Genomic DNA, 16,037 nt, shown 5'->3' with positions numbered 1-16,037 from the left:
AGATTCCATTCTTGATTTACAAGATAGGGTGATTGACACCTGTCATTGTATCCCAATATCATAGATTTATGCTCGTGCTATTGATCACATTATTGTTTGGTCCAGACTCGGTCATATACAGATGGTCTCCATATAATTAGAATATTGCTCAGTATGGCTTTACACTAAAGATAATGGCTTCAACGTGCTACAGTGTAACGTCACACATTATGAAAATCATTTATGTAACACAGGATTACTGGCACTTTGTTTTATATTGATAGGTTATGCCATCAATGTGGTTATTGTTTCAGGGTATATCGGATGTGTCCTGGTCAACAGACAGTCGACTTCTTGTCAGTGCCTCTGACGACAAGACTCTCAAGATCTGGGACTTCGCCACAGTGAGTCCATTGTGCTTGTAATAAGAGAGATGTTTTTCTGTATGTAACAGTGAATATATCACTCAAATAAAGACTGAAAATAAACATCGAAGTTCACCACATTAACATCTTCATTAATTGCCAAACCACAACCCCTAATTTGCTATATAGCCTTGATCCATGGATCGTGGTAATTTATCATGCTAGCATGTAAATTATGTCTCATCTGCTTTCACGAAGTGGTACTTTTGATGTTCATACAATGCTAGGCCTTAATGATAAAAATTTTCCATTACATGTAAGCACACTGAATCTAACTGTCCAGCTCTGAGATAAATAACCCAAGATCACTAATGCCACCATTACCAAATATTACTTTACAAAATGTCATATAAAAAAGATGCTGTTAGCTCCAACCTTTCAACTTCTCATTGTCTGCTTACCTTCATATCAGTACTTACAGCAGTGGGTTGTATAGTGGTATAAAGTAACCAACTACGCACGCCACGAAAAAAAGGTGACATCACATTTGGCTTCGGCAAATAAATGTTTCATTCACAAGGGGAATATTTAGCATTTTCAATTTGCTGAGTCAAGAATAAAATGATCAGTGCATATACAACATGAAATCATGCCTTTGAAATATATTCACTACATTTTCATTTATTTGCATGAATTACGGTTGTGTGAGTGTATAATAACATTTAAAAAAAAGTAGGTGATATTGGATTTACAAGATTGATAAAATGAAAATGATAGAACCAAAGAGAAATTAAGGGAAAATGTGACAATTTATAACCGTTCCTCTGGAAATGTTTCATTGGTATAGATGTAGGGTATGTAACTTGTTTTCATGTGCATTTGCATCGGCTAGTGGTATGCTCACAAAAAAGGAATATTCCCTACTCTCTTTTTTATGGTATATAGTGGCAAAAAAGATAACTATGGAAATTTGAAAGAATCGGGTGTTTTAAGTTCTTTTGCATTGTAAGAACATCGGATGAAGGATGCTGTTTTAGGGATATTTTATTGTCCTCCCTTTGTTTATGTTCTCTAATTTGCCTCAGCAGACTTTCTTCCCCATCGACTCAGGTGTTCAGACTCGCTAATGTAGTTGATTCCTTTCATCCTCACATAAGTTGCATAGATCAGTACTCATGATGTCAATGTCTTTGGTGTTTGCCCAAGACCCTCATTCCCAGTCACTGACATCTTTGCTGCAGCTGACCTTTGTAGACATGCGTTAGATTTGGTCTTCAGCAACACATGCCTGTCGTAAAAGACGACTAATGAGATTGGATAGTCAGCCTTGCTGACTGACTTGGTTGATACATGTCTTCATATCCCATATTGCATAGATCAGTGTTCATGTTGTTGATCACTTGACTGTCCAGTCCAGACTCAAATATTTGCAGAACATCACCATATAGCTAAATAATTATTGTGTGTGGCATTTCACTTGTTTACAGGTGACGGAAATGGGCAAGTTGAATTAGAACTATGGAATTAGCAAATGCACCCTGTGAATTTAAAGGCACTTCTGTTTCCTGCATATGTTTTTCTACTTATTCTGTATATCCAGGAGCAACATCAAGCAAAGCATAAGTTCCCTGTAATGTGTGTAGATTTTTATATCTTTTGAGTCTGGAAGAACACATGCAAGACAGTGTACATTTTCAGTAAATGAATTGGTACTGTAAAATAATGCGATATGATACTCATCACAATGACCCAAGCATTCAGTGACCTTGATGCTTATAAGCTGATAACAATGTTCACCTGATATGACCACCAGCATGTCCCTTAGGTTGTCTAATTGAGAGGTGTCGTACCTGTGTAAAAGGCCTGCTTGTGATGAGATTGTTTTGTCCCTTGTGAAAACTGTTATCAACCAATATTTTTAACACAATATGTATTGTTATTCTTAAAGGGCAAGAGCTTGAAAACCTTGAAGGGACACAGTAACTATGTATTCTGCTGCAACTTCAACCCCCAGTCTAATCTGATTGTTTCAGGATCCGTAAGTACTGCATGCTTTATTGTCATATTTTACAAACTTTAGTCACTTTTCATCTCCAATAACATCATTTCACAATCTTCAAGTAGCCTGTGACCTCGTATTGCGGTACTTGACATATCCGTAATCGGAAATGAAATTCTCAGCTATTTTATTGTAAAATCGGATTAACGTGACATTTAATCAACATTACTGTGAAAAATTATTATTTTAATTTCGATAGTGTTTCAGCGAAAGCCATTAGACGGACAGGGCCGATTAACATTTACCAAAGGAGAGAACTCCATCATATCGCAGTAAACACTAAAATTCATTCCCCAGGAGATAAACATAGCTCATGACATCATTTCCGCTATATTTTTGGCAACAGGGATATGCAGACAAAGTATTTCAGATGGAGTGGGAATGGTCAAATATGAAACATAAATATTATAGCAGGTATTTCATGGATGGGGGTCAGACAGATTCCAGAGTTTATTGTTAATAATTCTGCTGGATAAAAGTTACAGGGATTCGATACATCCTGCCCGTTTAAAAAAAGTAAACAAGCCACTGATGTTTGGCTGTCGATTGAAACCTCTAAAAGGCGTGTCTAGCACATAAAAACGGAAATATCAATTTGCCACGATAGGATGAGCAGCGCGATACAATGAGGTCTGAGTATACGTAATTTTTTCTGATGCTGACTCGTGCTTAATTGCTTACCTTCCTCTTCCTGGCGAAGGTAGTGGAAGACCTGAAATCCCTTGAAGTTCCCTTGTTAAAGAAGCGAATTTAAAATCCCACTCACTCATGTATTACCTCCCTTTCCCTCCACATGGTCAGCTGGCCACCATGATACTTCGCTCTCTCCCTATCTCCTGACGAGGGCCGCTGAAGGGGCCTGGGGTCCCGTACACGGCGATGGTTTTCATTCTTTTGGTTTTTCTAACTAAATTTGTGCAGTATGTGGTTTTTGGCTTGTATATATTTGTTATTATTGTTACAAGTGTGTATTTTCTGTATATTTTGTTATTAATTAAGTAATAATTATTATTGGGTCACAACATTTAGTGTTTTGAATAATAGTTATGATGGGTCACATTTCGTGTTAATAGCTGGCCAACACTTTTTGGATTCTTGTTTTCCGGAATTCATCTGCTCCTAGTTTTCTATGTGTTTACTTCCGGGAGACTTATTCTTGGGCATTCTACAGTGTTGACGATGTTCGTTTGTGTCCAAACTATTTGGAAATGGCTAAATGCATATATAGGCTGGTTGCCATGTTGCTACACGGACGTTTGTGGAGTTTATATCAACTGCATCCGTCAATGCCTGAATCTACATTCTATGATGCTTCGGTGAAAAATCAAAGGCACAGACAATACTTTATCAGACGATAGTGTGCACTTTTTGCATCACGTCACAATGTGTTGACGTCACTGCGCCATTCCAGTCTGCCCCCTCCTAATGGAACTTTTTTGCATCACGTCACAATGTAACCGACGTCACGATGGATGTCAGTTGCCATCGCCTCATACAGCCTCCCACAGTAAACTGCTTCGTCGCATCCCGTTTCTTGGTTTACAGTTGCATCAAACAGCTAACATCACCGGTGGAAACATTATGTTTATGTTTTCTGAAGGGTAAAATGCCTCATAGTTCGACTCAAAACTTTACAGAGACACGGTAATGTTTGCAATGTTTACATTCCCACAGTGCAATCGTGGAATGTTGCATGACTAGTCAGCTTCACCTGAATGTACTGATCTAAACTTCCGTTGGTAGTAGAAATGAGACGGTCATTTTGCCTTGTATGGTTTAAGAGAATCACAGATGTAATTAAAATGATCTAGAGAAGATATTTAACCCGAATATAAACCTTCACCAAACTGTTCATCATTTGTTTTTCTAGTAAAGTTTGTCTTAACGTAGGGGGCTGATACGTCAAAAGAACAGTGCGAGCATTCTTAATTTAGGTCACAGACACCGTCGTTTGTTTTCTGCCATATATTAATCGAAATTAGGCTTAGAAGTTATTGAGTACCACATCTCAGAAAAGAAATACAGTTTGTTCTACCACCATGTATAGTGTAATAAAGCACACGTTCGCCCTGAACTATTATATCATTAAAGCACTCTGACGCACGCATCCTTGTGCTTGAACTATTATAGTTCAGGGCGAAAGTGTACATTATTACACTATACATGGTGGTAGAACGAACTGTATTTCTTGATTATCTGCTGTTGCACCGAACGCTGTGTTTACATTCTGCATAGCTGTTCTCTCTGCCACCAAGACTTTGGTGAGTTTGCTACTGTATATATCTTGTGACCCATGTTCTTGGACCCATGGTCTCTCTTGAATTCTGTTTGTAATCAGCATTGTTATATTGACTTGTGACTTTGTATACCTTGCTCTCATTGCATAATAATACAGAATTTGAACATTTATGACTTGTGTTTGTTCTGTTTCATGGGGGATTTCTTACGTTGTTTGTCACGTTAAATTATTAACCGTAACATTATTATACAGTTTTGTGATTTTTGTGTCTATTTCTAACACATATTTCGTCAACTGAGAGTTAGTCTCAGTTTATGAAATCGTGTTTTCAGTGCAGATTACGGCTGTTGGCGGTTGACCCGCACACACTTTGCCCGTCGTGTAAACGTTTATGTTCTGCTCATACTCGTTGTGTATTTTGCATTAAATTGTCTGAAGCAGAATTCTTATTATATTTATGGTCTGTTCACAGACGTGCTAGAGATAAGCAACGTCGGCTCACATTAGCCATGTCTAATCTAGTGAAATAAAGGTCATTATGGTTTAGTGATCTCTGCCGTTCAGATGTTCATACAATGACAGTTGTCTTTGGCACATATTTGAGCACATGAAGATTTGGATGTCTGTGGCCCTCAGTTTGGAACATGGTTTGAATAGGGATCAGTGGCACTCAGTTTCTCTGGTTTCACATTGTTCAGTCCTCACTCTCTCTCTCTTTATGTATCTATAGTCTGTATATCTTTGTTTCAGTTTGACGAGAGTGTCAGAATATGGGATGTCAAGACTGGCAAATGTTTAAAAACGTTACCTGCTCATTCAGATCCTGTCACTGCTGTGAGTAGTTAATTATACCAACAGAATAAAGAAACAAATTTTGCAAGATTAAGTCCATAAGGACATTTGAAAATATGTTGATTTTCATCAGTGTTTTACTGTCAGTGAGTGTCTTCTACCGTTGCAAAGTAGCATGATCTTCAGGATGGCTGCTCAACTTTTGTTTCATTTTCAGGTTCATTTCAACAGAGATGGTTCACTTATAGTGTCAAGTAGTTACGACGGGTTATGGTGAGAAGTATTTCCCTCCTTATTGTGTCACTTTTGTACAAGATCCTGTGAGAAATGTTCCAACGCTGCACGGATAACATTCAGAAATAAACAGTCTGCTTTTCACTGAGGATAAGACCTGGACTGGAGTGTCCTCTAGTGTCTCCTACCACAATATTACTGGAAAATGACTAGAAACCTTAAACCTAGACTCAGTTAGTCAGGCCAAACACTGAACATGTTTAGTTCCTCTGATAATATAGATAATATCTAACACATATTAAATGCTGAGACATAATCAGATGAACTACAGCACTCTACTTAGAAGATAAACATCACATGTTGGTCAATTTCCGGGTGTTATTGAGTATTAGAAGCATAGGAATTCATTTGGAAACGGCAGTGTCAGCCAGAGGTTTCAAATGAAATATTCCTGTTTCAGCTGGTTCCTAGATAGCTTCTGGAAATGCTCATTTGTGTGGTCATTCAGACTTTGTCACAAAATGATTCAAATGATGTTCCACAGCTGACGACACATCAAAACAGTTGTGCATGAAATTGCAGGGAATCAAATACCATTCAGATATGTTTTTCAACCAATCAGATTAAATACAACTCAATTGTAGTTGACAATTTGGGTTAATTGAACCTGACACAGTTTACAACATAAAGTATGATCAAACACAATGTTAACTAACTGCACAAATTACACAATAATTGAACTAAAATCTAAATCATGTATGCACTTTCTTTTGGCTCCACATAATTACTGTAGCCAACTTGTTTATTATGAACATATGCATTTTCTTATCCATATGTCTGTATATTTGAATCTCAGTTGTGTTACATGATTTGTCAGCATGTTATTGCAAGTGAGTTTAGACACCAATGCTTCATTCTGCAGATCGTTAAAAGTCACGTGCAAAAAAAAATCAAGCATAATTAAAACACAGGACATTATTCAGGACATAATATATACATTTTTCTTGTAAAAAAAAAAGACAAAAAAAACCCCCAAATTATAAGTGTGCAATCGTGATTCAAAAGAGCAATATTTTGTGCTTGGGCTTACTTCCCTCGAAATGAAGCCCTCGGGAGACTGAACCCAGTCATAACGGGTGGGGATGCACTCAAGTGTAATAACGGCTTCCGACTGGCTGTTTCATTTGCTGATACGCTGAGGGCTCATTGTGTGTACAGAAAGATGACCTGTTTCATGGACATTTTAAAAGTATGGCGAGTCACAAGAAAGTTAGATTCTTTATGGATAACAACTTCTTTTATTGTACTTGATGCGTCGTTTCAGTATGGATTCATATGTCGTTGTCAAGCAAAATCATATGCACTAGAAGAAGTTGTTATCCACAAAAAAATGTTTTGAGATGTTGGGTTCTGCAAATACATGTTCTCTGAATTTGCATTTGATCCAATCAAAAATCATCTCAGAAGGGATGGTGAACTACTTCGTGGCTAGAAACTGTCATTTGTCCAAGTGAAAAGCAGGACTTGAAACTGACAAGAGTTGGCACCAGTTTCCATCAGATACAGTCATCCGAGAAAAATGGATGTAGTTTGTTTGCAACCCCACAGGCATAAATACATGTCATGTGTACAAGTATCACACCTGGCTAATTACACAATGTGGCAGAGACAGGACTTGGGTGCACGAGTCATAAATTAATTTATTTTGTTTATGGTGTATGGCCATTCTCTTCCAACAGTGGTTACTTGTCATATCTTCCTACCTAACCTTTGTTCTAATACGACCCTTTCATGGTGCAAGTGTTCAAGACTCGTGATTGAAGGCAATCAGATTTAGTTGTGCAATCACCGACCTTGTTTCAAAAGTGATCGTTCACAAGATCTCAGTAATTTCAGGATGCATCGTGAAAACTAGAACCTCTTCCAGAGCGTGATACTCAAATGTTTCTTCTAGACAGAACTCAGTCATACCGTATTTGTTTCTCCACATTGCTTGCATTTGTCAAGTTGAATCTAGATCGATGTAATACGTGTTCTGATTGGACAGAAGAAAAAGGAGATAAATTTGCTGCCATTTTTTGACGCTAGGGGATTTTATGAGAACCACAAAATATGGCCGTATTAGAACAGAGGTTTGTATGAAGATATGACAAGTAACCTCTGTGGGAAGAGAATGGGTGTATGGCCTTATAAGTGTCAAGTTCAAATTGCATGTGGTCAATAATTGAAAGCTGTGTATTGCATATTGTCTTTAGCAAACAAGCAGGCAGACATATAGGTGTCAATAAACCAGACATTGAGCTTTATCTGTGACAGAGGCTGCTTACCACAATCAACAAGTTCTCTTTTTATGTAACGAGTGGATTATTTACTTATTTTTGTACACAGCCCAAATTAGACTACTGCTCACAACCTCATATTACATGTATGCATACTGTTTTCAAACTCTGAACCTAATCACTGTGTTTGCGTTATGGACGGAGTGCAGCTGTTGTAACCACTTTTTCCCTTAGGCTTTTCTTTCATCACGTTTTTATTTTTCAACTTTATAGGTTGAAGTGGCATTTTTGATGATTAGTTTCCGTAATTGTATACTGAAGGGTATCATAATCTGCAAAGTTATGTTCTACGTTTGCATGTGACCTTTAATGAAAGCCACAGTGGTGGAGAATGTTAGGCATCTGACTTTATGTGCTGACTACTTGCTTGGTGCCTGATTGAGAGGGTGTGGGTTTGAATCGGACTCGACCCAACAAAAGTACTAGAATGTGTACTTTACTAAGAAAGTCTAATCCCAGATATGTGTCACATTTGATCCTTCCTAAATAGAATTGTGTGTTCATAACTTACCCTGTCTTTCTGTTCCAGTCGTATTTGGGACACAGCATCTGGCCAGTGTTTGAAAACATTGATAGGTAAGACGTTCTTGTATTGCCTTTTTTGGACGTGTATGTTTTGGAGTAAATCCCACATAACTTTTCAGTTCACACCAGCTAACTAATCCATAGCTATGTTTCTATGTTATATTGTTACTGGTGTTGGTTATCGCTCACAATTTGCAGATCAACAATCAGAGCTGAATAATGGACCAATTATTAATTGTAGCAATAAACGCCACCACAAAAGTCTAGGATGCAGTTGCAACGTTTAGGGATAGAAATGCATTTTTTTCAAAGGATGTCAGGCAACAAGACAGATAATTTAGGTATATGATGATAGAAAATAAGGAACACTAAATATGTTATTTCAGTTTATTGTTTCATTTGTCCTTGACTCTTAAATTGACCCATAATCAGCAGGATTTCCTGTCACGGGCACTGTAATTCAAAATAACCACACCCGTGACAAGCTGTAAGATAGAATGTACCAGTGAATAGTTTCATTGGTTGCAAACACTGGTGGAGTGGTCAGATGTTTTGCATTTTCCGTCAAAAGAATAATGGTGAGTATTTGTATTTTATGTTAGCAGTCTGGGCACTGTAAGAATATTTCATGTATGTCATTTCAAAATGTACCATGTCACATCAATCAAGCACTGTTTTGATCACTGATAAGTAAGCAAAACATAGACTGAAGGTCAAACATCAGGGCTAGCTAGTCTGAACAAGGCAATCCACTGATCAACACAGCATGATCATCAATCTGTACAATTAGGATAGAAGCATGGGTTACTGAAGACCAATTCTAACACAGCTGAGTCGTGTCATCATAGATTTAATATTGAAAATATTTAAATGTTGCAGTTCAGCTGCAGTGTTGGACAGTAAACTGTGACTATGGCAAGACACTATTTTCAGTGCAATATAACTGCAGTTTGTCATGCTCATGACTTTAATATACTGCAGGTGGTGGTGACAAAGCAAAAGCTCACCATATCCATCTGATCATTACGAGCCTGTTCATCATAAACATATTTAACGCTGAACCTCCAGGCCAAGGGACATAGACCTAGACAGTGATTGACCTCAATCATTGGAGGTAAAATCAACCCCATGTTAATCCCAGTCAAGTCAGTGTTCATCAGGCTGTTTCATGCCATGGGTACATATGCAAGTAGGTATCTTTAACTTTCGCTGATGTAATTGACACATGTCATTGTTTCCCAGTTGAGTGGATCAGTGATCATTCTGTAGATCACTGGATTGTCTTGTCCTGACCCTCCTGCTGTCACCCAGCTGGAATATAACATTGAAAACCAAAAACAATTTCATTGTCTGTAAGTGATACAAGACATGACTCTTGATGGACAAACCTTTGCATTTACTTTGAGTGAGTGAGTTTAGTTTTACACTGCACTCAGCAATATTCCAGCTACATGGTGGCGATCTGTAAAAAATAGTCATGGGGTGCACTTACATTGTTTACAGAGTGCTGTCATAGATGGAATATTGCTGAGTGCAGCATTAGAAGCCAAAGAAAGAGGGTGGTGGTGGTTTTCACATCTTGTTCTGTTTTGTTTTTACTCACTTGAGTTGGATGCAAGCAATAATTTGCCAAAAAGTTCATTGAGAGAAGTCATACATAAAATGGCACACATCTATATCCAATTATATTATGTCCTGGGCATCGTAGACTTAATTACAAGATCGTGCAATCACAGTGGCATAAAGTACTGCATTATTGTAAGATAAGGTTGTAATAGTGACAGCACTAGTGGTTATATGTTCAGTTTTCTATTAAGTGAATCCAAATGGATATATTTTTAACAGATACATATTTCAATTAGATATACATCTTTTTATACTGCTTTATAGGTACTAAAACTGGGTTTCAAACCTTTTTGTCCGTTACAAATATATGGCATGTGGCCATCAAAATAATGCAACAGGTTCATGTTAGAGGCCAAGTCTATGTAAGGGATATAGACATTACTCAATCGACAAATCGTATTTCCTTTGAAGCATGAATCATAGAGTAATTCTGAAAGCAAATATGACACATATCAATCACTGTTTAAATAGATTGGGGACAATGCTAAGCTGAAAATACTGAAATCTAGTTTGTTTCATAGTAAATTTCATCACCTCCATTTATATGGAGGCAATATTACTGTGTTTTATTTTTGTGAAAAGATTAGAACTCAGATTTGGTTGTGTGAGTGTTGTGTTGGAGATGCTCCACACACAAGAAGCTGAACCTCCAGGGCAAGGGACATAGTCCTAGACAGTAATTGATCTCATAATCATTGGAGGTAAAATCAACCCCATGTTAATCCCAGCCAAGTCATTGTTGATCAGGCTGTTTCATGCCATGGGAACATTGAGAAGTGTAACAGTAACTTAACACAATGATGGCAGTGTTCCCTCTCTGATATCTGAGACTGTTCTTTCAGAAATCCTGTATGGTAATTTTGCTGTTCACAGATGATGATAATCCTCCAGTCTCTTTTGTGAAGTTTTCTCCAAATGGAAAATATATCCTAGCAGCTACTCTTGACAAGTAAGTAGTTGTTGTTGCACTTACTCTCCTTCTGTGACATGGATCTATCACTCACAGTTTCTTATTAAGTTCCAGTTTAGAGCAGGTCTTTAAGAACCTATGTTAATCTCTTCCCATGAAGATCAGGTTTAGAATTGGTCTACAACAGCCCATGCTTCTTGCATGGATGATGTGGTGAAGGCTGCTCATGATGGGAATCAGTAGATTGTCTGGTCCAGACTTGGTAATTGACTGATTGTCTTCATTGTTGCCACATTATTGTGTTTTGTCCTGAACAACAAGTAAAATAAGTAACTAAGACAACACCATGTGGAGAAAGATTAAGCATACACTACAAAGTGTCATGTTATTCACTCTGAAAAAGTTGACATTCTCAAGTCTTGTTTTTCATGTGCATTCCACTTCTGTCTACCATTGGAAGATTTAAGATATAACTACCCAATGATGTTTAATGTGATCTGTTTGTCTTTCAGCACATTAAAATTATGGGACTACAGTAAAGGGAAGGTAAGTACACAGGATGTTTAGGTGACATGACATACGAGTAAAAAGTTAAAAATTCAGGAAGTTCTGATTTCAACAATGAAAATGATATACATTTATTACAGTAAAACACCCCTCTTCGTTTAAAGAAGAGGTACTATCAGAGAATTATTATGAATCTGCTACAGGTATTTATTTTTCTTGTTCCAGTGTCTAAAGACATATGTTGGTCACAAGAATGAGAAGTATTGTATATTTGCCAACTTCTCAGTAACAGGAGGGAAGGTAGGTAGAAGATTTCACACAGGCATTTCATCAGTCCATGCTTATCATAAGAGAACCCATGAAGATCCAGGTTTCAATTGATCTTCAGTAACCCATGATTGTAGTAAGAGGCGAATATCGAGATCGGGTGGTCAGGCACGCCCACTTGGTTGACACATGTCATTGTATCCCAACTGTTTAGATCGATTTTCATGCTTTGATCACTGGTGTGTCTGACTTTTACAGACCACTGCCATATAGTTTTAATATTGCTTAGTGCTGTGTAAACTAAACTCACTCCCTTATCATTGGAGCCGTTCATGGTTGTCAGCTTTGCTTGCTTATTTTTTAGCATGGCCTGGAAAATGTGGAACATTCTTTGCACCATCAGTCAGCGGTTTGTTTGTTTAGTTTAAAACAGTATTAGTGAATTGTACACCCAAGAAGCTGAACCTCCAGGGCAAGGGACATAGTCCTAGACAATGATTGACCCCATAATCATTGGAGGTAAAATTGACCCCATGTTTATCCCAGCCAAGTCAAGGTTGATCAGGTTGTTTCATGCTATGGGTACATTGAAAGTGAAGTGTTGGATGTGTGCAGCCATCCTTGATATCTCCAGGGTATACGTTCCGACATGTCTCCACTATACCCAGGTTGCATCTACTGCTCAGCCTAGTGAATTTAATACCTGCCTTGGTTGACTTTTTAACCAATCAATTGTTAGTGCTGGGAAGTTGAGAGTAGCAATTACATCTCACTTTGGCTTTTTGAATTACCTATTTGATTAAACTTGGCACTACAGGCCATGCAGAGGCACCATAAAATAGGTAGAAGGGGTCCTTTTCTGGCATTTATGTTTTTACAGTTTCAGACCTGTCAATTTGTCTTTATGATTTCCCCCAAATCTGAGTTGCACTACCAAAAAACTTTGCAGCTGCGACCGCTATCTTTGTTGACACAGGCAAGCTTGGTTGTAACTGCAGCTGAGCTGATTGGCTTCTGTGAGAATGCCTAGCCAGCAAAGGGAGGTAATAAAATTATCGGTCAGATAAGCCACAGATGAATCCAGCGTATAGTGGAGATTCATCGGAATGTGTGCCCTGAGATATCGAGGATGGTGAGGAACAAAGCAGTCAGGAATTACTGGGTGTGTGTTGAGGCAGTATTGTTCAGATCCAGAAAGTGTTTGTAACATTACGACCTAGTGTATAGTTAATTCATTGGTTTATGAATGTTATGTAGATAGGGACCCAGGCTCTTTCATACATGCAGATCAGTGCCCTAGCACAAGTGGATAACATTGTGTTCCTGGACAGTCCACATGAGTGAAACACTGAAATTATTTGCATGTTTGTGTTTATGTAGGTTACATTTGTGACTACACTATTTGGCTTTAGATGGCACCATACTGGCAGAGCCATGCCGGAAATTGTAGATTAACCAATTTTTGTCATCTTTGTTTCTGTTCATTTGAAAATAGTGACACTTTTTGATGTGACTGTAGTTGTCATGGGGCGCACTTTAAATACTGGCAATAGCTACTGAAGTCCACTTTGATATGCACGATGCTCCACACATAAGAGCTGAACCTCCAGGGCAAGGGACATAGTCCTGGACAGTGATTGATCTCATAATCATTGGAGGTGAAATCAACCCCATGTTAATCCCAGCCAAGTCATTGTTGATCAGGCTGTTTCATGCCATGGGTACATAAGGAAGTGCTACTGTTAGTAGTTCCTTGTCAAACAATGTTAATGTCCAGCTCATGTTACTGGCAGAATTGAAGGTTAGAATCCCATGTTATCATGTTACGGATGGCGACAGAGCATTATTGAGGACAGTTTTGCTTTCTTTCTGTTAATATCAGCTGCCATACAGTGTTTTGAGATTGAATGTATTATTATCATATGCAGGAAAGTTATGCCCATATAGGCTCTAAAAGTTTACAGTGCATTGTCATCTGATTCAGCAATCCTTTTTCAAGCATGTGATGTGAGACCTTTGGCTACTGCATATGATATTGCCTTGAAATATCAGTGCTACCATTCTAGCTATATAACAGGCGGTATTTCTGAATGTATGAATTATATGTCTATGATAATTATTGTATGTGTATTATAGCGAGAGTTATGTTGTTGTGATGACCTGTGTTTATATCTGTATGTTGACTATCATATATATATGTGTAGAGATTAGAGATATGATCATAATGTGAAGAAAAACGCATAGATTTTGACAAAATGATTCAATTTTTAGCCATTTTAGAAAAGGTTTATAAAACTAATACTACTTTTTTGGATTGCGTTGTAGCATCCTGAACCGCAGACAAAAATCTGTGGTTCTACTAATACTGTGATATACCGTTTCACCCCTACTATATCTAAGTAGTAACGTATCACTGTATAATCACTGGTTGTATGTCTACTCTCCAGTGGATCGTGTCAGGCTCAGAGGACAACATGGTGTACATCTGGAATTTGCAGACAAAAGAAATAGTCCAGAAGCTCCAGGGACACACAGGTAACCATGGCAATGATGCCAACATTACTAATCTTTGTGGATTATGTGGATGGGGTACTTCCAGACATGATGTTTTCACTCGTGCAGTTAAGCTTGCGATATTTCCATGCTAGACAGATATTATTCTTATTTCATATCATCAAGGTGGATGACGGAGGGTTTTTTTCTTATATCCCATTTAAGTGGAGAATACAGAGTGTCTTGTTAGATCTCGTTTAGATGGATGACATAAGGTGTTTCTTTGTACAGTCGTGCCCCGTTTATCCAAGCCTCAGATATCTGGAAAACTCACCTTCTGAACAAAAATTCCTTAAAACGAATTCACAACTTTGTAAAATTACTCACTTATCTGGAAATCCAGTTTCCATAACAGTATGGTAATTTTCACATACAAAACACTAAATTATGTGCATTTTTTGTCTCGTATGTCCGGATGGCCGAGCACCTGTATGCTTACACACTCGATTACCGAGGGCCACGCGTGTCCTAACATGAAAGAAGTCAGCAGTCTTTAAGTGTGAGAAGATTAACTACCTCTGAGTTGCAAAGTGACACTGAGTTAATTTTGATGCGTTTCAATTTCTGGGTCACTATAATTAATTAATCCGGATGATCGAGCAAGTCTGGACAGCTGTGAGCAAAAAGACAATTGCTAACTGCTTTCGTCATGTGGATATTATCCAATCAAATGAGGACCCACAAGAAGACATGGCCTTGTCGGAACTTCACAATGCACTATGATCCTATGCACAAGTTGCTACTGTGACCGTTAAGGCCTATGATCTTGCATATGTCGACAGTGATGAACTGATATATTATGTATGCACTGATATTTGTTTGTGTGTTATCAATAAAGATTATGTCTGACGCCTACTATGTTTGTTTCTTTGTATGCTTCTTTGCACAAATGGCCCGTGGTTCAGATATCCGAAAATTCGCTTATCCGGACAATTTCAAATAAACCACAAGTGTTCAGATAAATGGGGCATGACTGTATATCTCATATGGGTGGATGTGATAGGTTATTTCTTGGTATATCTTTGCTACATGGATGAGGTAAAGTGTTTGTTGGTATGTTCTTGGTAGCTGAAAATGAGATGAATGCATTTGTGAGATTGGATAAGGCGTTTTGTTGTATCAGGTATTGGGATTTCAAGTAAGGTTTAAGTTTTGCCAGAATTTTTCTGGTTAAGTGGAGGTGGACTCGTAAACAGAGAAGAAATGAGTTTCAGTTTGAGGTTTGATTACTTCTAGTGCCATACTTGCTTGGATAGTGTTGATAATTTAGAGTGAAACATCTTTTAAAAGCAGTAGAAGCTGAATACATGGTGAGGGTATTTCTTGCATTGTTGGATACTAGCCCCAACATGATTCAGAAGACAAATGCAAATATGATGATAACATTAAAATAACTCTTTTTAGAAGTGAATTATTAAGTTCTAACATTGACTATAGTTTGTTGACATGCTGCTGTTTCCCAATCAGATACCCTCTGTATAGTTTGTAAATATGGCAGCTGATTGAGGCAGTATTTATGCAGCTCATAAGGTAATTCAGTTGTGATTTGCAGTAAGATCTTTTTCTGGTACTAATACTCTTAACTTCATGAAAAATATACACACTTCAAAGTGGGGAACAAATCTTGACTTCTGTGAAAGCA

At 37.8% G+C, this 16,037-nt stretch overlaps 1 protein-coding gene across 3 annotated transcripts in view; it reads left to right on the top strand.

The window, feature by feature from the left end:
- The window catches only part of LOC137273337 (WD repeat-containing protein 5), a 28,735-nt gene that overhangs the window by 6,207 nt on the left and 6,491 nt on the right, over window positions 1-16,037 (top strand). For all 3 annotated transcript variants that reach the window (XM_067805943.1, XM_067805942.1, XM_067805944.1), the window contains exons 5-13: window positions 294-383; window positions 2,293-2,382; window positions 5,393-5,476; window positions 5,652-5,707; window positions 8,537-8,583; window positions 11,032-11,107; window positions 11,581-11,614; window positions 11,801-11,875; window positions 14,290-14,377. In XM_067805943.1, coding sequence (XP_067662044.1) covers window positions 294-383; window positions 2,293-2,382; window positions 5,393-5,476; window positions 5,652-5,707; window positions 8,537-8,583; window positions 11,032-11,107; window positions 11,581-11,614; window positions 11,801-11,875; window positions 14,290-14,377 — 640 coding nt within the window. The remainder of the gene's footprint in view (window positions 1-293; window positions 384-2,292; window positions 2,383-5,392; window positions 5,477-5,651; window positions 5,708-8,536; window positions 8,584-11,031; window positions 11,108-11,580; window positions 11,615-11,800; window positions 11,876-14,289; window positions 14,378-16,037) is intronic.

The sequence above is a fragment of the Haliotis asinina genome, chromosome 2 (assembly GCF_037392515.1).
Source record: "Haliotis asinina isolate JCU_RB_2024 chromosome 2, JCU_Hal_asi_v2, whole genome shotgun sequence".
NCBI classification, from domain to species: domain Eukaryota; kingdom Metazoa; phylum Mollusca; class Gastropoda; order Lepetellida; family Haliotidae; genus Haliotis; species Haliotis asinina.
The sequence above is the reverse complement of the archived record's forward strand: the minus strand, read 5'-3'. Positions and strand labels throughout refer to the sequence as shown.